This window comes from Mustela erminea, chromosome 2, assembly GCF_009829155.1.
Source record: "Mustela erminea isolate mMusErm1 chromosome 2, mMusErm1.Pri, whole genome shotgun sequence".
Lineage (NCBI taxonomy): Eukaryota > Metazoa > Chordata > Mammalia > Carnivora > Mustelidae > Mustela > Mustela erminea.
The window spans coordinates 6,367,527-6,388,110 of NC_045615.1; the positions used below are offsets into that span (position 1 = coordinate 6,367,527).

At 37.3% G+C, this 20,584-nt stretch overlaps 1 protein-coding gene across 2 annotated transcripts in view; it reads left to right on the forward strand.

Annotated features, from left to right (window-relative positions):
• Window positions 1-20,584, forward strand: part of PPP2R2A (protein phosphatase 2 regulatory subunit Balpha) — an 88,948-nt gene that overhangs the window by 37,879 nt on the left and 30,485 nt on the right. The window contains exons 2-3 of one of the 2 annotated variants that reach the window (XM_032332215.1): window positions 2,857-2,995; window positions 17,893-17,990. In XM_032332215.1, the coding sequence (XP_032188106.1) occupies window positions 2,980-2,995; window positions 17,893-17,990 (114 nt within the window). In that variant the 5' untranslated portion in view covers window positions 2,857-2,979. The remainder of the gene's footprint in view (window positions 1-2,856; window positions 2,996-17,892; window positions 17,991-20,584) is intronic. The other variant, XM_032332214.1, reaches the window with a different exon arrangement.

Consider the following 20,584-nt stretch of genomic DNA (forward strand, 5'->3'; position numbering starts at 1 on the left):
AATAATCCAATAAAGAAACTGCCGCAGAGGGGCGCTTGGATTGCTCAGTGGGTTAAAGCCTCTGCCTTCGGCTCAGATCATGATCCCAGGGTCCTGGGATCAAGCCCCACATAGGGCTTTCTGCTCCGCAGGGAGCCTGCTTCCTCTTCTCTCTCTCTCTGCCTGATTCTCTGCCTACTTGTGATCTCTGTCTATCAGATAAATAAATAAAATTAAAGAAAAAAGAAATGGGCAGAAGACAGGAACAGATAGTTCTGCAAAGGAGACATCCAGATGGCTAACAGATGCATGAAAAAGTGCTCCAGACTCTCGGCATCAGGGAAATACAAATCGAAACCACAGTGAGATACCACCTCACACCAGTCAGAATGGCTAAAATTAACAAGCAAGGGAATGACAGATGTTGATGAGGATGAGGAGTAAGGGGAACCCTCCTACACTATTAGTGGGAATGCAGTCTGGTACAGCCACTCTGGAAAACAGCACGGAGGTTCCTCAAAACGTTGAAAGTAGAGCTACCCTCCAACCCAGCAATCCCAGTACTGGGTATTTACCCTAAAGATACAAATGTAGTGATCCAAAGGGCATGTGCACCCGAATGTTTATAGCAGCAATGTCCGCAATAGCCCAACTCTGGAAAGATCCTCGATGTCCCATCAACAGATGAATGGATAAAGAGGATGGTGTGTGTGTGTGTATGTATATGTGTGTATGCAGCTATCAGAAGAAATAAAATCTTGCCATTTGTAATGATGTGGATGGAACTAGAGGATATTAGTTAAGCTAAATAAGTCGATCAGAGAAAGACAGTTAATATGCTCTCTCTGATAGGAGAAATTTGAGAGGCAGGGTGGGGGCTTGGGGGTAGGGAAGGAAAAAATGAAACAAGATGGGATTGGGAGGGAGACAAACCATAAGAGATTCTTAACCTTACAAAACAAACTGGGTTGCTTCGGGTGGGAGGGTAGGGATAGGGTGGTTGGGTTATGGACATTGGGAAGGGTATGTACTATGGTGAGTGGTGAGTGCTGTGAAATGTATAAGCCTGATGATTCACAGACCTGTTCCCTGGAGCAAATAATGACGTGTTAATAAAAATAATTTTGAAAAAAGTATGGTGGAGGCATTGAGTTGCAGTGTAAATAGAGTAGGAAGGTTAGGAGTATGACCTTGAGCAAACCTGCCAGAGTTGAGAGAGAAAGGATTTTTAAAAAAGGGAAAAATGGACGAGAAGATTTTTTTCTGAACTAAATTTCCTTTTAATGTCGTAGAATGTTTTCCTTTTAGTCAAGCATTTTGGTGCTTTGTTATTTGTGACATAATCTTTTGTATTGTTTAGCCAGTAGAGGTAAACTTTTTTCTTTAAACCAAAGTTGTATCTGCCATTTAGATGCTGTTAAATAATACTTAATATTAGACAAATATCAGTCTACTAATGGTATTAAGTATATTCAGGCACCATGATGGGAAGCTGGACATTATTATTCTTGCTTTCATCTTTAGATCTCCACACCTTATCAGTGATGAGGCCTTGCATTATAAACTTCATAGATGTATTTTATTTTTTTATTTTTTTTTTTAATCTTTTTTTTTTTTTTTTAAGATTTTATTTATTTGTCAGAGAGAGCGAGCGAGCACAGGCAGACAGAATAGCAGGCAGAGGCAGAGGGAGAAGCAGGCTCCCTGCTGAGCAAGGATCCCGATGCGGGACTCGATCCCAGGACGCCGGGATCATGACCTGAGCCGAAGGCAGCTGCTTAACCTGAGCCACCCAGGCGTCCCCATAGATGTATTTTAAAACTTCTTCACTTCCGTCCCATTTTTGCCTCTATGGTTTAATTAATGAAATATTAATATTAAAAAACCAATTTAATAGGTTTGTTGTGAGGGTTAAATACCTAACATACTATAAGTGCATTTTGAATATTTGCTATTTATGCTAATATTGTTACTGTAGATACTGGTTCAGATCACTCTCATTCCTTACCAGGATTTGTCTAGTCTTCTCCCAGTTCTCAGTTCTCTTCACTTCAGCCTGAGTAATCTAAAGGCACACCTGTTTGGATTACTTGTATTTAACACTTACCTGTTTAAAACTTCTCAGTGGGCTCCCTTTTATCATTGGAGTAACATCTGTGAAATCTCACTTCTTTCTTTGAACAGGCTGCTCCTTTGTAGCGGGGTTTATAGGTGAGCAGGGAGGAGTCCTGTCAAAACAAAATAGAATTGAGTGTGGCTTTGCCAGGACAGATGAACAAGGAAGGGCTTTCTGTTTCTTAAAGCATGGCCATAATAATTCTAGTTTGTAAAGATTTTTTTTAAAAGATTTTATTTATTTATTTAACAGAGATTACAAGTAGGCAGAGAGAGAGGGGGAAAGCAGGCTCTCTGCCGAGCAGAGAGCCCGACTCGGGGCTCGATCCCAGGACTCTGGGATCATGACCTGAGCTGAAGGCAGAGGCTTTAACCCACTGAGCCACCCAGGTGCCCCTAGTTTGTAAAGATTATAGGTGATATTAATAACCAGATGCCCATTCTGATTATAAAAATATCTTAGGGCATGCATAGATGTACAAATTTTGTGCAGTATTACTTCGTATAATCTCCATGGAAACTATGCATTATATTTTGATAAGGCAGCTTAATGGGGTGATTTACTTTGTGGAATGAATTATGAGCCAGTTAAGAGTTAGTGAACATCTAACAAAGATGGTAACTTTTTAGGTTTAGAATGGTTAGTTTCGAGCTCTTCATTCTAACATTATATAACCTTAATACACCAAGGCTTGTTTGTTAAGATCACACCTGTAGAGTAAATGTATTAGCAACTGTTTATCTTTCTGTTCTTTGTTGCAGGAGGGTATGGTTCCATTCCATTTTATCCAAACATGATATCAGATTATCCAGGAACAAGTTAAAAAGAAGGGAGACTGGTTCCAGAACACATCTCTGGAAATTACCCTATGGACCCTGACTCTCATGGCAACATTACAATGTAGGTTTTATATGAGCATCAATAGCCAGTGGTCTTTGTTGAGCCTATCACGTAACATGTTCCTGTTCACTGAGTCAGAGGTTGAAAAAGGATAAAAGTCTGTTAGCAGTTGCTTTATTATTGGAAATAATGGTGTAATCAAAGTGATATTTTGGTCCAGAGACCTAGGAGTACAGAATCTTACCTGACCAGTCCTGCTTTCAGCCTGAGGCTTCTTGAGTGTACAGACAGTTTCCGACTTAATGGTGGTTTGACTTAGGATTTTTCAACTTTGTGATGGTATGAAAACTGTATGCAACTGTACATTCTGTAGATGTACTTTGAATTTTGATCTTTTCCTGGGCTAGCAATACACGGTATGATACTCACTCCTGTTTGGCCATGTGACCACAAGGGTTAAATTGCCAGTACATTAAACAGTGATTCTGTACCCATATAACCATTTATTTTTCACTGTCAGGATAGTTATTCAGTAACTTACATGAGCTATTCAACACTTCATTATTAAACAGGGTTTTAATGCAAAATTATCCAATATGATAATTTAGCCAACTGTAGGCTAATGTAAGTGTTTTGAGCACATTTAAGGTAGGTGTGGCTGAGCTATGTTTGGTAGGGTAGGTGCATTTAAATGCATTTCAGTTTATGGTATTTTCAATTTATGATGGGTTTATTGGGCTACAACCCTGTCTTCAGTCAAGACTGTTAATGCAAAGAAGCAGCAAAGCCGGTCGGCTGTTAACACTTTGTTGGTAGTTCTGGCTTTAGCTTCAGGCTCCAGGGAGCTTTGCTGGACCATTTGGAGAACTTTACCTAAGCCAAACTGGCCTCAGTAGCTTAGAACTAGAATCGGTAAATGCTTGTTTCTTTGTGCAGCAAAGCCAAAACCCCTGCCGACACCTTTTGCTTACCAGTGTGCCTACTTTGTGCCACATTCAGTGCTCATTTCTTTACATTTATTGCTTGGTTAGCCCTCAGAGCAACTCTGAGAGAGGTATTTAAAGATGAGGAAGCTGAGTCTTTAAAAGCCTTAGTTAATTTCCTCAGGGTCATATAGGCAGGTGAAGTGAATAAGTATCCAGTATGACTTCTCATTTCTTGAACAAGTTTCTTAGATTTGGGGCCCCAAGAATGTATTACAGGTGTGCTAAGGTAATGATCAGTTGATCCTGGGGGATGCCTACTGGGCTGGATTGGGGGGGAACTTAGCTGACTAGAGTGTCTGACTGAATAGATATGAACAGCCTAATCTTTTATACTGGTGTGCCATACAGATACTATATTCTGTGTTTGTGCTGACATGAGGATGATAGAGAGGCACTGGCCTGCTCCACTGAGAGCAACAAGAGTCAGCAAGAGAGAGCATTTGCTCCCACTTCTTATAGCCATCCTCCAGTCAGCCTTTCTGGCTACAGTAATATGCACTAGTTAGTGGCAAGTGGGAAAGAGTGTTAAGAGAGTCTGGAAGGGAAACAGAAAGAAATGGTTGGAGCTCACTCCTCCCCCCCACCCCCCAGCGTGAGTGGGTCAGGACCTCATTTACGTAACAGGAACAAGAGATTCCTAAAGGGAGTGCACGCACTTGACTTTTAGGCCATAATAAAATGTTCTTAGATCTTGAATATACTGTGTTGGGGGGAGGAGTGGACTGACCTTTGAGAAAAGGTAACAAAACCTTTGGGCTCCCTCTAGAGGTCAGCAGTGAGAAAGGTGCATCATAATGGGAAAAACCTGAACCTACAGCTAGCCTACATGAAAAAAGCTAGCAAGAAACGAGCATTTTATCGATGCAGTGTTTGGAAAAATATTTTCTTTGGGGGGTGGTTAGCTACCTTTGAGAAGAAATTTGGGTTAATCATAACTGTAATAAGCTATGTGGGGTCAGTCCTAATATTCAGTGTTTGCTGTATTTTAGGGTATATTGAACTAGTAAAGGAGAAAAGATCTTGAAAATAAATAGATTGTGTACAAACAAAAGAGCATGCTTCTTAATGGGAGCTCTAAGAGTTGAAGCAAACCGGATGAAAATGAGAATGAATTTCTGTGCTATCAGAACGTTCTGACAGCAGGCCTTGACTTCAGCAGAGCTAAACGTGATCACTATACCCGCTGTGTTCTTCCCCCACCTCCCCAGCTTCTGAAAAGAAGAGAGCAGTGAGTCCTAGAAGGTTGATAGGCCGAAGTCCAAATTGCAGGTGTATGTTAAAACCTAAGAAAGCTAACATACAATTTAAGTTTTAGAACCTCAGCTGACCAAATGAAAAATCTATTTCAAGACAGAAATCTTAGTTCTGGTCAGATACTCCGTGGATGAGAATTTAGTTACATTGCTGACCTTTACCGAATGTACTCCTCTTGTTCTCAGTATGGTTTATTCTTCTCTTCAGAACTCATACATAGTTAGTATGTAACTATAGAATGAAAAAGTTAGAAGTCATGTTCAGTTTGTGGTAATATTAAGAATATGTGAAAATTACACATTTTTAAAAAGTTCCTGAAGTGCTCAAAAACAAACAAACAAACAAACAAACAAACAAGGGTGGGAGCATCCCATAAAGGGATGCAGGAGCCTGCCTGAAAGAGCTTTCAATGACCAAATCTGGAATAATTTGAACAATACAATAAATGACATAGTAATAGTATCACCCAGAGTATGAAATAAATAAATATGAATTCATATAGATAACTAAATAAGTAAGTGGAGGAGAGGAGACAAATTTCCCCAACAGAAGAATTTCAAGTAATTTATGTAGCTACTACTCAGAGGGGTGGGGATTAACCCCCAGTCCTTATATGTGGGCTGTACTTAATGACTTCCCACCTTATGGGGGGAGGGGAGACTTTATAGTGGAGAAACCTGGCAGTCATCAGTAAATAATACTGTTAAAATGTACCCTTGCCTGATGGGATAAGAATGACAATGCACCTCTGTGATCTTCCTGCCAGTAAGCCATAATAGCAAGTGTGGCCATGAGAAGAACAGTCTCAAATTTAGGGACATACTGTAAAGCACCTGGCCAGTACTCCTCAGAATTGTCACGGTCATCCAAAACAAGAGAAGTCTGAGAAACTGTCACAGACCAGAGGAAACTAGAGACAAGAGGACTAAATGTAATGTGGGATCGTGGAACTGAAAAACGACACTAGAGAAAGTGACTGCAATCTGAATGAAGTGTGGAGTTCAGTTAATATTCCAGTGTTCTTCAGTTGTGACAAATAAACCATAGCAAATGTAAGATGCCAGCAAATCAGGAAGGACCTAGGTGAAGGTATATGGGAACTGTCTTTGGGACTCTTCCATAATTCTAAAATTATGCTAAAGTTAATTTATGGAAAACAAAGATTCAGCTTGGTTAACTTTTGTGCTGTGTAACTTTGGTTCAGTGATGTTTGAAAAACCATCCCGTGTCTTGAAATATGGGGAATTTCTCTCTTACGTGTCTATGCATTATCACTTGGAGTTAAGTAGCATGTGACTTTTGTGTGTGTGACTTTAAAAGCGAGAAAGGCCTCATCTCAAAAGAGTGAGTAGTGATCAGTGAGTGACTCAAGAATCTCTAGTACCATGGTTAACTGCTCTAGCAGTGATGGGAGTTGAACAGAGCAGAATCATGCTACATACACTGCCTCAGTTCTGTTCTGATTTCACCATTGATTGGCTTACAAGTTACAGAAAGTAACTTGTGTTAAATCAGTGTTGTTGATGAATTCCAGGTTGCAAAGAAATGAATCTGAGATCCATTTTGTCTCAGTGCAGTCTGGACGAGTGGACTGACAGAGATACATGTATGGTCATGGGTGGAGTTACTTAGCATTTGCAGATGTGTTGTCCGTTCAGGTCTTAAAATTTTCCATATTCTAAGTTGTTTGATAAAAGCACATTATTTTTCTCCAGCCATTTTTTATTCTGTTTTCTTCCTCTCCTAGATTTGTTAAGTATTTGAATACATGTTGTATATACTCTGTGAAAGATAAATTTTCTGAAAAGAAAAATCATCTTTCGGTGTTTCTTTGCAAATGAAATTTCTTTGCAAATTTTGAAGTTCATAAATGACTTACTCACGATCGAATTATATCTTATAGTACGGTTGAGACTACGTCTCCAGGGGTCTTTTACTTCTTGCCTAATGGTTAATGAAGGGCCAAGGGAAAAGAGTAGAAAGGGAGGAGTATTGAAGGAAAATTAGAGCAAAATGTGAAAGGATATTAGCAGAATAAGAACATTGGATGTTTCCCTTATATTCTCTAACACTTTAGATTACTGAAGATATTAGTGAACATTTTTATACATTTTAAAAATTGTTGGATTATTTCAGTAGGATAACTTCTGGAACCTGACATAAAGTTCCAAGAGAATCAGTGCTTTGTGGCTGTATATACAGATTACGAAATAGTTTTCCAAAATAACCAGATACACTTCTCTACAATGTAAGTAGAACAGTTTATATTTTTTCTCTTGTTTGGTAGAAAATGGTGTCTTATTTAAAAATTAACTTACTTTTGAGTGGATATTTTCTTAGATTTTACTGCTGTTGCTCTTCTGTGAATTGTCTTACCATCTTGTATATTAACTGTTTTTGGAAATACAAGCATTTTTTTCCTAGTCCACTTGTCTTTAGTTATTCTGTAAAATCATATTTTCTTTTATTACATCTTTTATTACATCTATATTGATTATCTCTGGTGTATTTCCCTCTAAAGATCTGATCCAAAATTTTTTTTTCCTGATGGGCCACATACAGAAGGGCTAAAGGATGGGGTAGGAAGGGTGATATTTCAAGCAAGGCAGACAAGACATCCAAGCTAGAGGAGGCATAAGAGTGAGCTGAGCACAAGTATAAATGTGGAAGCTGTATGTAAAACGTCATGTTTTCTACAGAATTTGGCTAGTGCTATGGAACTAGAAAGGAAGATGGTATATTCAGGGGAAAGGTTCATATTGTTCTTATAATTTGCAAACAGTGAAATTCACCCTTTTTAGCGTACAGTTCTTCAAGGTTTGATTAAAAAATATATATACAGGGGCACCTGGGTGGCTCAGTGGGTTGAAGCCTCTGCCTTCGGCTCGGGTCATGATCCCAGGGTCCTGGGATCGAGCCCCACATCGGGCTCTTTGCTCAGCAGGGAGCCTGCTTCCTCCTCTCTCTCTCTCTGTCTGCCTCTCCAGCTACTTGTGATCTCTGTCTGTTAAATAAATAAAATCTTTGAAAAAAAAAATATATATATATATACACACACACGGACACACACACACACACACACACACATGGGGTGCCTGCGTGGTTGAGAGTCCTCTTGGTTCCAACTCAGGTAGTGATCTCAGAGTGGTGAGATCGAGCCCTCTGTCGGGCTCCAGGCTCAGCGCAGAGTCTGGTGAACACCCCCGTTGCTTTCACTCTCCCCCTCCACCTTGCAAGCATGTGCACTTGTGTGTGCATGTGTTCTCTCTTCTCTCTCTTTCTAAAATGAATAAAAATAAATCTTAAAAACAAACAAACAAACAAACAGACATATAGTTACTACCAAGATGAAAAGCAGTTGCATCATTCCAAGAGGTTTCATGTCCCTTTGTACTCAACCTCTACCCCATTCTTAAGCACTGATCTGTTTTCTGTCCCTCTAATTGTACCTTTTCCAGAATGTCAGATAAATAGAATTATGTAGTATGTAACCTTTTAATCTGGTTCCCTTAACTTTAGCACAATGCATTTTGAGTTTAATTATATTATTGCTTGTATCGGTAGTTGCTTTTTATTGCTGAGTGTTACTTCATTGTATGGTTATATTGTATTCTCTTTATTTCCCAGTTGAGGGTCATTTTGGAGTGTGTCCAGGTTTTCGTGATTTTGTCCAGTTTCTTGTTCTTCATCCAGTAAAGCTGCATAAACGTTTGCATCCAGATTTTTTTGTGACCATAGGTTTTAGTTTCATTTGGTTATCTAGTATTGCGATTGCTAGGTCACATGGTGTTTTAACTTCATAGACTGCCAGACTTGTTCTCCATTTCCCCAAAGTGGGTGAGCCATTCCCATCAGCTGTATGTGAGAGTTTCTGTTGCTTAGTATTGGCACTAGGCATTGTCATCTTTTTTCTTTTTTAAATTTTAGTCATTCAGATGGTGTGTAGTGGTCTCTCATTTCTTTCTTTCTTTCTTTCTTTTTTTTTTTTAAAGCTTGTAGAGATTTATCTTTTGTCAGAGTTTTCAGGTTACTATGTATTAACCTGGTCTTCCTGTCTGAGCTTTGAAAACAAATTCCATAATGCTCATTGTTTTATTTAGGTTGCACAAGTAAGATCAATATGCTTTGTTATTTTTTTAAACTCAGTGATACAGTGTAGACAACATTCTTAATACAAATAGATAGTACTGTTTTGGACTGAGAATGTGAGGTATACATGGACAAACTCTGGAGGGATATATACTAATATAATAGGTTCTCTCAGAAGTGCTGTTAAGAGTGATGATTGTCTTTTTTTATAAAGCAGTTTGTGTGATTAAAACAGAGTAAAGTTATTATAATTCCATTACAGATTTTACAGAAATCACAGTGTATATAAATAGATCAGATAAATATTTTATAATTTCACAAGTTTGCTGAAAGACTATTTAGCTTTCACCTATGATCATCTCTTAGTAGCAGGATATCATGTTTTTTTTATTCTTTCAGTTTTTTTTTAAAGTTAAAGTGATCGCTTTTTTTTCTTTTTCTTTTCTTTTTATTTTTTCTTTCTTTCTTTCTTTCTTTCTTTCTTTTTTTTTTTTTTTTTACAAGGACACTTGTCTTAAATATTTGTCTTAAATATTTATATACTTAGGTTCCTAAAAGTCTTTTTTTGGTATTTTTATTATAGTACTGATTTTTATCTTTTGCCTTAGAATTGTAAGATTACCAAGTGGTTAGTTAGAACCAGTGGTTCTTAATCTTTAGTTAATTTTATTGTGGTTAGAGAATGTCTTTAAATTTGTAATTAGAATTCTTTAAAGGGACTGTCTGTGGCTCAGTGGATGAGTTTTTAAAAATTGCATAGTTCTTTGGAAGTTATTAATTTTTTATATTAGTATAAATTTCTCTGCAAGTGTGTATCATTTAAATCTTCCAGGTGTATACACGTTCTCCCCTTGTTCTTCAAATCTGTCAGGCATGGAGAAGCATGTCATTCTTACACTGTAGTTTAAATTTTTGTCAAATCTTTATCTGCTCCTTCCTTTCTGATGACCTTGAATTACATATAGTAAAAATCTCTGGGTGTAAAGATTCATGACTGTTAACATCTCTACCATGCTTTTTTTTTTTTTGTCCTGTTTAATTCTTTTTTACTTTAACCATGATTGGAGGCATTATTGGCATTTACTAGGCATGGGCCAAGTGTGTTAGCTATTTGGCAGCTTGCAGGACAGTCTTGAACAAGGAAAAATTGTCCTGGTCTCCATGACTTAGAATATTCTGTCAAAAAGTTCATGGTGCTGAAGAAAAAATCGCTTACTCTGAGCCTAAAATACAACTTTCTATTAATCAGCTATTTTTTTAGTTAAACATGGGTTTAATGTACATACTGAGGTTTACTGTGTATATCAAGGGAATATTGTGCTTTGAAATATTAGAAATTTTTAAAGATTTATTCTAGAAAGAGTGAGCTGGGAGGAAGGGCAGAGTCCGAAGCACAGAGCCCTATGCACTGCTCAATTTCAGGTCCCTGAGATCACGACCTGAGCCAGAACCGAGAGTTGTATACCCAACTGCACCACCCAGGCACCCCTGAAATACTAGAATTTTACGAAGAATTCTCCATGATTTTGCAAAGGCACATCCCCAATGCAGGCTATTGATAGTTTTTGAGTTATCACTGTTATATACCTGTATTAAGTCTACATTTATAACTGATCTCTTATAGTTGTTATTCTACATGTAGTGTCCTCATGCTTGAACATTTATATAGTGGTCTTAAAAAAAAAAAAAAAAAGTATTTCCCACCTTTTTTTCTGGGACTGCAGTGTCCCATATGGTAGATAACTGTTTGTATCCCACAGGTCAGGTCTTTGTTCTTTTTTCCTGCTTTGCTCCTGCCTTTTTAAAATTTTCCCTCCCCTATTGCTAGCCCTTCAAATTCTTAAGTATTAATGTCATCCAGTGTAATTTTCATTTTTAGGTGTTCCTTCTTTGTCTTCCATAGTTCTCAACATATTGAGAATTCTATGTTCTGGAGCATATTTACAACAGCTATTTTAAGGTTCTTGTCTGCTGAGACCTTTATTCCATCCTTTTTGTCATTTCTGGTTCTGTTGGTTTATTTTTCTTCTGGTTATGAGTCACTTATTCGTACTACTTTACATTCTGGTGATTTGGGGTTGGATGCCAAACATTGTCAGTTTACGTTGTTGAGCGTTGGATTTTGTTCTAGCACATCGTTACTTGAGGTAAATTTGGTTGTTTTAACGTTTACTTTTAGCTTTGTTAGGACAGATTTCCATCCTTAGTGCTGATTTAGTCCCACTTCTAAGGGGATGCTCTTCTGAAGACTTTACCTGGTGCCTCACTAATTGTGAGGTTTCTCTATTCCAGCTGGTAGGGATCCTTAACAATCCTGAGCCCTCATTAGCTTTCTAGTGGTTCTTCCCTAGGCCATATGGAATGCTCAGATGGGTATTCAGTTAAGGATCCTAAGTTTCTTCTCTAAATCCCTCCAACGTTCTTTTGGTACTCCCCCACGAATTGCAGCTGATTCTGCTTTCTCTAATCCCCAGTTTCAGTTACCACAACTGAGAGTCCTGGTCTGTATTTGAATTCTTTCTGTCTGACTACATTGTCCAAAAGTAAAGGGGATTAAATATATGACTCCATTTCTTTGTCTTGTCTAACAGTTCATAGTCCACAGTATTTTGTTCCATTTTCTAGTCCTTCCAGCAGGAGGATCCATCCAGATTGTGTTATTTTCTTTCCCTCATGGCCAGAAGCAGAAGACCCATCCTAACCCTCTTCCTCACCCTCACCCATGTCAGAACTAATAATTATTTCCTCACCTAATACATAGCAATCATTGTTTATTACTACCATGTATATATATACCATAAGTTAATTTTCCCTTGTTTGTTTTTTTTGTTGAGAATGTTGTATTTCTGTACTTTGTTTATTTTACAACTTAAGAAATAGAGAAGGTAGGTAACAAGAAGGAAATGTTATGTCTGATGAAATAAAAACAGACCAATAATACTGCGGTTGTCACTCTTAACCACCACCAACTACCTACCACTCTGCTCCCAAACAAAAGCAGTTATTGTGCTTTCTTAGAATGAAATTTGGCTACTGATAGTTTAGAAGGAAAGTGTTGGAAGAAATGAGTTCCATTTTATATAATACATTATAAATTGTTGGTTTTTACTAACAGTATAGAAGATTTGACAGTAAAGGTAAAAAACATTGTGGATATTAAGTTTTCTTACTAAAAATTTGATTGTGCCTTGTAGTGATGTCTTTATATTGCTTGGAATTCAGTCTCTGCCTAAAATTACTGTGTGACTTAGTGCACAGGAGGGCAGTTGAAAGGGAGTCCTTTCTTTTTATTAATAACTATATTAGAATGTTCTTTTATAAGATTAACATAGGCAGTTTTTTTTCATTGTGAAATAACATTTTTATTGCCCCTAGGCAGTATCTTTCTTTTTTCTTTAAATGAGGAAGTTTTTGTTCTTTGAGTTTTGTTGTTTGTTGCTGTTGGTTTGGGAGAACATAGCCTAGTTGATGTGTTACACTGAGCCATCCCTTGAAATTTAGTAGTGTGACTCTTTAACAGTGAAGTTAATGTCTTTGCTTTTAAAAGCATGTTATAGTTACTTTAATCTCTGAAGTGTTCTCAAGTTTTTGTTAATAGTTTGTTTAAAAACGAGTATCCAGGAATCTAAATTTTCATGAAACACATTTGTATTTTCATCTGCTGCTCCTTGGGGCAGCAGTCCATGTTTTGTAAGATAGTTTTATTTTACCCATAGCTCATTGTTTAAAGTTTCAAAATTATCTTCGGTCCGGCATTCTTGGCTTTGTAATAAAAGTCAGGGTCTACGCTGTAATGTTTTAGACTTTCACTGTCCAGTGTGGGAGTCAGGTGTGGCTTCTGATGACAGTATTAAACAGTGCAGCCATAAGACACTTACATTGTAACACAGTTTTGTAAATAACCCTGTTGTGGACTTACAGATCGCCTCTATTTTTTAAAAATGGCATGGAACATTAAAAGGATTATTTTCTAGGATTGAATTTATTATAATTTTCCAAAAACTGATAACCTGTATTTGGTCAACATTGCCAGTATATAGTGTGATATGGGAGCACTCTTTAGAGCCATGCTTCTTCCTCACCTTTTGTGCAACATGGTACCCCTAAAAGGCAGTTGTGTCAGTATGATATGCTGAGGTAAAAAGGTTGTTCAGATGGGAGGTTAACAGATTTGGGTGCTTTGCAGTATCCAGTCAAACTCATAACCCATCTTAGCACACCAGTATGCCATGGCCTGTGCAGTTCAAAGCTCAGTTTCATAGTGTTCTTCATAAGTGATGTTTTGTGATTTCATAGGCAGCATTTGATTTTGTTCTTCCTTTTATTCCTCCTTTTCATAGTCATATTTTCAGTGAGACCCTGTGAGATCTTGGCATTTCATGAATCAAAAAAACCTTAAAAAGCATCATCCACAGACTTGGGGAGATTTAATAGGTGCTTGTGTATATTAGATGGTTATTATGCTGATACATGTGGCTTAGCATCCAGAAATCATGGTATTTCTTTTCTTTTGGGGGGAAGGGATGAAGGAATGCCATTGACACATCCCATCATACAAACCAGAATAATACTTACCTGAAATATGGCTGTATTAAATACATGAAGTATAAAAATCACAGCAAGGAGTCTTCCAAGTCTATCCACCTACCCCTTCACCAGAAACAGTTGCTCTGCACTGTTTAACTAAGCAGTGGTTTGGTTGGCTATTTCTGAAAATTTCTCTTTGTTCGTTGGCTTTTGGCAAGATGAATAATAACAAACACCAGTATTTTAAGAATATCTGTAAATTGAGAAAGTTGTATGCCTTTCACCCATCGTTTCTCTTCCTTCCAAAAGGATTTAAAGTAGGTTGACTTCTGTGGTGTATAGTATCTTTATCTTCAGTTCCTGCCCTTCCCTAATGTTCAGTGTCTTTCGATTCTTAGGCCAGTTAATTGTTTATAGGATTTCTCAGCCTATCAAGTGTGCCTATTAAAATTTTTTGTACCCTTGCTGCAGAGGTGTTTCAGTATTAAACATTTATAACATCACTTTACTTTGGCATTCTAGCTGTTAAAAAATAACCATTCCTGGGATGAGTGACCATTGTGAGAACAAATTTTTTTTTCTTTTTCAAATTTTTATTTAAATTCTAGTTAGTTAACATATGTAAGAACAGATGTCTTCTTATTCTTGTTGCAGCTTGCACTAAAATACTGGTCTTTTTCTATTCTTCTCTCCCTCCTCTACCACCCCTCCCCCCCACCCGGCTCTCTGTTACATGTGCACAGACACAGAACTACACACCTCACTTTGCTTTCCCTCCCTATCTCATAATTCAGTGACTGCATTATAACTTGCTTCATGGACCAATACTGTCTTAAATTTTTTGTATATTTTTTTTATTTGACAGCGAGTGAGGGAACACAGGTAGGGGGAATGAGAGAGGGAGAAGCAGGCTTCCCACTAAGCGGGGAGCCTGATGTGGGGCTCAGTCCCAGGACACTGGGATCATGACCTGAGCCGAAGGCAAACGCTTAACAACTGAGCCACCTAGGTGCCCCCAGTAGTGTCTTTATAACCTAGGGGTAGTGCTTTATTACTTGATCCCTGTTCTGTCTTCTAAGGATTATTTAGATGTGGATTTCCCATCATCACCATCCCCATTCCACATCTTTCTTCAGCCCCCTTTTTACTATAACAACCTCCTTTCTGACTGATCATCTCTTGATTTTTTTTCCTGTCCGGGTCCTCCAAGGAGGTTCATTGGAAATAGAGCCCATCTTGCAGAATACCTGTCCCTTCTGTTTTTCACTACTCAGCAGGGAAGTGGTCAGGCTCGTCGTACCATCATCATTGACATGTATTAAGGTATAGCCATGACAGCTCATCTACTAAACAAGCAGTTGTGATTTAAGTGAATGCAACAATTTGTACCCGGAAAAAAGATGAAATAATGTAAATACTGAGCAAATCCTGCCCATTATTGGTTAGATGAACAGAAAAATGAATCTGGTGTTAGGTGTGAGCATTTTACCAAGTCAAGAGTTTTAGAGTTTATTTGATGCAGCATGACTTTTTATATTCAAACTAAGTAGATCATTTGGTGCGTTACCCAAAGAAACCATAAACTAGCAGGGCATTAGGGGAAATTGGCTGAGTTGGACTGACAGCAGAAGGAATTTATGCTTGTCTGAGGGTCTTGAATTTATTCACTTATTTATTTATTTGACACAGAGAGATCATGCCCTGAACTGAGGGCAGAGGCTTAACCTGCTGAGCCACCCAGAAGCCCCTGAGGGGTTTGAATTTAAAGATAATTTTATTATGTATGATTTTTACCTTATTCCCCAATTCTAGAACCTAATCTTCAAATAAGTGAGTCCATATATTCTGTCTCATATTGTTAGCGTCTACTTACTTTCTGTCTCAAACTGTACTGTAATGTACTTGAAGTGAGGAGACTTTGTATGTTTTTAGTCATTTAACATATTCAGTACAGAAGTAAGTACAGTTCACAGCACCAAATAGAACAGCTTTAATGTTTGATTTTTTTCTTTCTTTCTTTTTTTTTTTTTTAAAGATTTTATTTATTTATTTGACAGAGATCATAAGTAGGCAGAGAGGCAGGCAGAGAGAGGAGGGGAAGCAGGATCCCCACCGAGCAGAGAGCCCGAGCTCTCTGCTCGATCCCAGGATACTGGGATCATGGCCTGAGCTCAAGGCAGAGGCTTTAACCCACTGAGCCACCCAGGTGCCCCTAATGTTTGATTTCTTAATTTGTCCCATTGCTTGTGCAGTAGTGTGTTGCTCAGTATTTACATATTAAATATTTAATATTTACAGTGTAGCTTTTCCAACATTATTTTATTGTTGATCTTTAGTTTTTTTACCATTGTGATGGGAAAATACACTTGGTGTGATTTCAGTCTTCAATTTAGTATTTGTTAGGTTCTCTTTATGTGATTTAATCAGGAGATTCTCTGTACTTGAAGAAAATATGTATTCTGCTTTTCTTGTGAATGTTTTATATGTGTATTTTAGAATCATGTATTCTGAAGTATGCTTCAAGAAAAAATGTTCTTGTTGAAAAAGAAAAAAATAATTTAACTAAGGGTATTCATTTAAAATAAATTGTGTCAGAGGTGAGGTGAGTGGGGAATGGGTGAAAAGGTGAAGGGGATTGATAATAAACTTAATCATGATGAGCACTGAATATAGAATTGTTGAATCATATTGTACACCTGAAACTAATACAACACTATATGTTAACTATGCTAGAACTAAAATAAAAGACTTAGTAAAATATAGAATGGCTTTAAAAAATATTTACATGTGTTGTTTGGCTTTACAGAGTAGTGCAGTATATTCAGTTTACACCTTTACGTTACTTACATATGCAAACACCAAACTTAATCTTTCCTCCTGATACCACTGACCAAGAGAGGCTTCTGGAATAAGGTTTTTAACCTGGAGGTGGGGTGCTGTCTATGCCTTCTGAAAGGTATATGCAAATTTTTGTGCACACTTAAAACATACGCAGTTACATGCTGTGTAACTTTCAGTAGATTCTCAAGAGTGTTCCAAAAAGGTAAGGTGCCTTGGACCTAGGCAACGGAGAAAGCAAAGAAAGCTTTCCAAAATCAAACTCGTCTTGGAAAAATCACTAAAAAGAAAACTATAAAATGCAGTGTTGTATGTATTATTGATAAAGATATGTTAGTAATTTTAAAAATTTAAGGTAGCCAGCATTCTTTATTACATCAAGTCAGCATCCTTAAATTCTTTCAGTGAGCCTGTGTAGACCAGAAAATGACTCTTCTCTTGTAGGAAGTTTACTTACTTCAAGTGCATATGACGTAGTCTTTAGTAATTTGGCTTAATACTTTGTAGTGAAGAACTTGTTAGTAACAGTGGTAAGTTTTACAGAGTAGTTGCTTTATCTTAATGCCTAATTCTGTAACTTGGATTTTTTTTTTTTCTTAGCAAAATGGCTCTAGTGTCAAAAAGCAAGTGAAAAACCCTTTAATTTTATTTGAAGTTACTGTGAAACTGGCACTGACTTCAGGTATAACATGACTGATTCTAGTAGCCCTTGTGTTGCCACAAGAGCTGTGCAATATTGAAGGTGCATTGCATTTCTGCTATATGTGTGTTCTGTTTGCAGACTTTTGTTTGAGAGGCCATTATTTGAGTTAATAATTTTACTATTCTATCTGAAATCATTTTTACATTTAAAATTTTCCCCCATTTCAGTTATATCTGCTTTAATTTTGTAGGCTTCCTTTGGGTTTGCATAAAGAACTTTATCAGAAGTATATAAGAAAGAAAATTAACAGAATTATTAATGGTTAATGATGCAATCAAAATGTTTCACAAATTGTTGTTTTAGTGAAGTACCAGTAACCCACTAGTATTTAACTTATTTATTACTCCTGTTCTTATTAAAATATTCTCATTTATTCTGGAGAGAGTGTTTCTTTGGAGAACCAAAATGTTCATGAAAGAACCTTAGAATTACTTATTTCTGATGATGGTTTGATCTATATGCTTGGAACATGTTAGGGAAAACATGCTAAGTTCTGAAATTGTAATAATTTGGGAAAGAAAAACTAACATTTTCTCTTTGTTTTTGTTTCAATTATACAGCAGATATAATTTCTACAGTAGAATTTAATCATTCTGGAGAATTACTAGCAACAGGAGATAAAGGTGGTAGAGTTGTCATCTTTCAACAGGAGCAGGAGGTAAGTGTTTAAAGTTTAATATCTAAATTTCAGTTTGCTCTTGGGGCTAGAACTTGTGTTGCACTGAAGTATCTCATCGAAGGATGTTGGCTTTTTTTTCTTTTAAAGAAGTACCTGTTTATTCAAGCAGAATATCTTAACTGATAGATAGCTCTGCTTTTCTTAGCTTTGTGTGTGTGTGTGTGTTTGTGTGTGGTTTTGATTTAAAAACACAGCACTTGAATTGTTAGAAGATTTGGTTAGAGAAAGGAGTGGGAAGTGGTGGAATTAATCCAAGAGTTGAACTGGTTTTGAAGCCTTGGTGCCCCCCCCCCCAACTCTGTAAAGCAAAATTGGTTTGTTGTCTTCTCAGTGCCTAGTTTGCTTTGTGTCATTGGGGGTGGGAGGCTAGTTTAAAGGAAAAGCTGCTCACTTATTTTGATATCAGTTCATACTAATACTATTAGTGATTTAAATCGGTTTTAAATGACAATTGCATGTATACCTATGTAATGTAATTTACCCTTTTTAAGATGAGTTGATTCGAAAATTGTTTCCTTTTCTCTTTGAAGAAAGGAATTTCTCATTGAAGACTCTTGAGATTAAAGTGAGTTTTAAATTTTGTTTTGGGTATAGCTTAGGCACACTTCTAAATCTAATTGACAGGATTTCTCACTAAAATTTTATGCTGAACAGAATTTGTCACTCTCGATTTTTCCCTTGCTCTTTCCCTCCAGTTATAGATCAAAGTTTAAACCTTATTTAAAATCATTCGCTTTGAAACATCCTGTCCCTGTCTATAGATCCAAAGAGGGTTAAAATAATGTGCATAAATTGCAAGGGTTTACAAATAGATGTCTAAATCATAACAGAGAGTTAGGTTTTAAAGGATTGTGAAGTTCCTTAAATAAGCAAAGAATCTAGTAATAATACTACTACTTTGCACTTCTATAGCGCCTTTGACCTGAGGATCTCAAAGTGCTTTACAAACACTAATGAATTAATCCTCACAACACCCCAGTGAGGTAGGTAATTTAATTTTAAAAGAAATGATTAATAGTGTCTGATTAGAAGATGCACAAACACTAAATATGTCTCCTTTTATTATTTTTTTGGTTGGAAGACAAGATGAAAAGACTCAAGCTTTTCTTGTCAGAGACTGTTCTTGTGGGAAGTGGGGGTGGGGGGGGGCAAAATCAATTTTCTGTTCCTGTTTCAAGCAACTAAAACATTGACCATAGGAATCTTGAAATACATAGAGTTGAAATGGAACCTTACAAATAATTACAGTTTCCCTTTCTTTACAAGTAAAAAAGTCAAGATACTAAGAGATCACTTGATTAGTGGCAGAAATAACACCTAGAACCCAAAACTGCTGACATGTAATATTTTCAGTATTCTTCAGTGTCTTTCATGTTAGATAACCGAAAAATGAATGTTAATTTTGTTACTCAGAATTTGAGCTGGCATTCCCCTAAGCATTCTGTGCCCTTCAGTGTTTTTTGCTTTTTTTTTTTTTCCCCCTGGACGTTAATGACTTGTCTGTGCTTTGCTTCTATTCAAAAGAAAGGTATTTGGAGCTCTCGATAAATGTACTCAAGAGTAACAGTTGAAGCTGTCAGTAATACCTTAAATTGGAATAAAAGGTCTAACACGGAGTTACTTGAAACTGCTTGAACTTTACTTGTATTGGGAAACAATTTTTTTTTTTTAAAGATTTTTATTTATTTATTTGACAGAGAGATCACAAGTAGGCGGAGAGTCAGGCAGATTGAGAGAGAGAGAAGCAGGCTCCTGCTGAGCAAAGAGCCCGATGCGGGGCTTGATCCCAGGACACTGAGATCATGACCTGAACCGAAGGCAGCTGCTTAATCCACTGAGCCACCCAGGCTCCCCGGGAAACAATTTTTGAAGCAGATAATTTCTTTTGTGAAATGCTATAGGAGATTCTAAAGTACTGACTTATTTTTAGGATTTTATTTATTTGGTAGAAAGACAGCGAGAGGGAACACAAGCAGGGAGAGTGGGAGAGGGAGAAGCAGGCTTCCTGCGGAGCAGGGAGCCTGATGTGGGGCTCAATCCCAAAACCCTGGGATCATGACCAGAGCCGAGGGCAGACCTTTAACGACTGAGCCACCCAGGCACCCCTGAAGTACTGATATTTAAAATAACATGCCCTGATAACGAGAATCAGCAAAATAACTTTTTTTTTTTTTTTAAAGATTTTATTTATTTATTTGACAGAGATCACAAGTAGGCAGAGAGGCAGGCAGAGAGAGAGGAGGAAGCAGGCTCCCTGCTGAGCAGAGAGCCCGATGCGGGACTCAATCCCAGGACCCTGAGATCATGACCCAAGCCGAAGGCAGTGGCCTAACCCACTGAGCCACCCAGGCGCCCTGCAAAATAACTTTTTGAGAAGGGCCACTGGTATCTATCATTTTTAACTGCATTTAAGAATTCAAGACCAATTCATTATCTAGAACTTCAGATTAGTAGTCTGTCCACTGAGAATTACTTCGTGTGAGTATCAGTATTTTTAAGTGATAGATTAAATGATGATGATGTAGTGATTGATTTTCTTCTCTGAAACTTGATCTTGTTAATATTAATTTGGT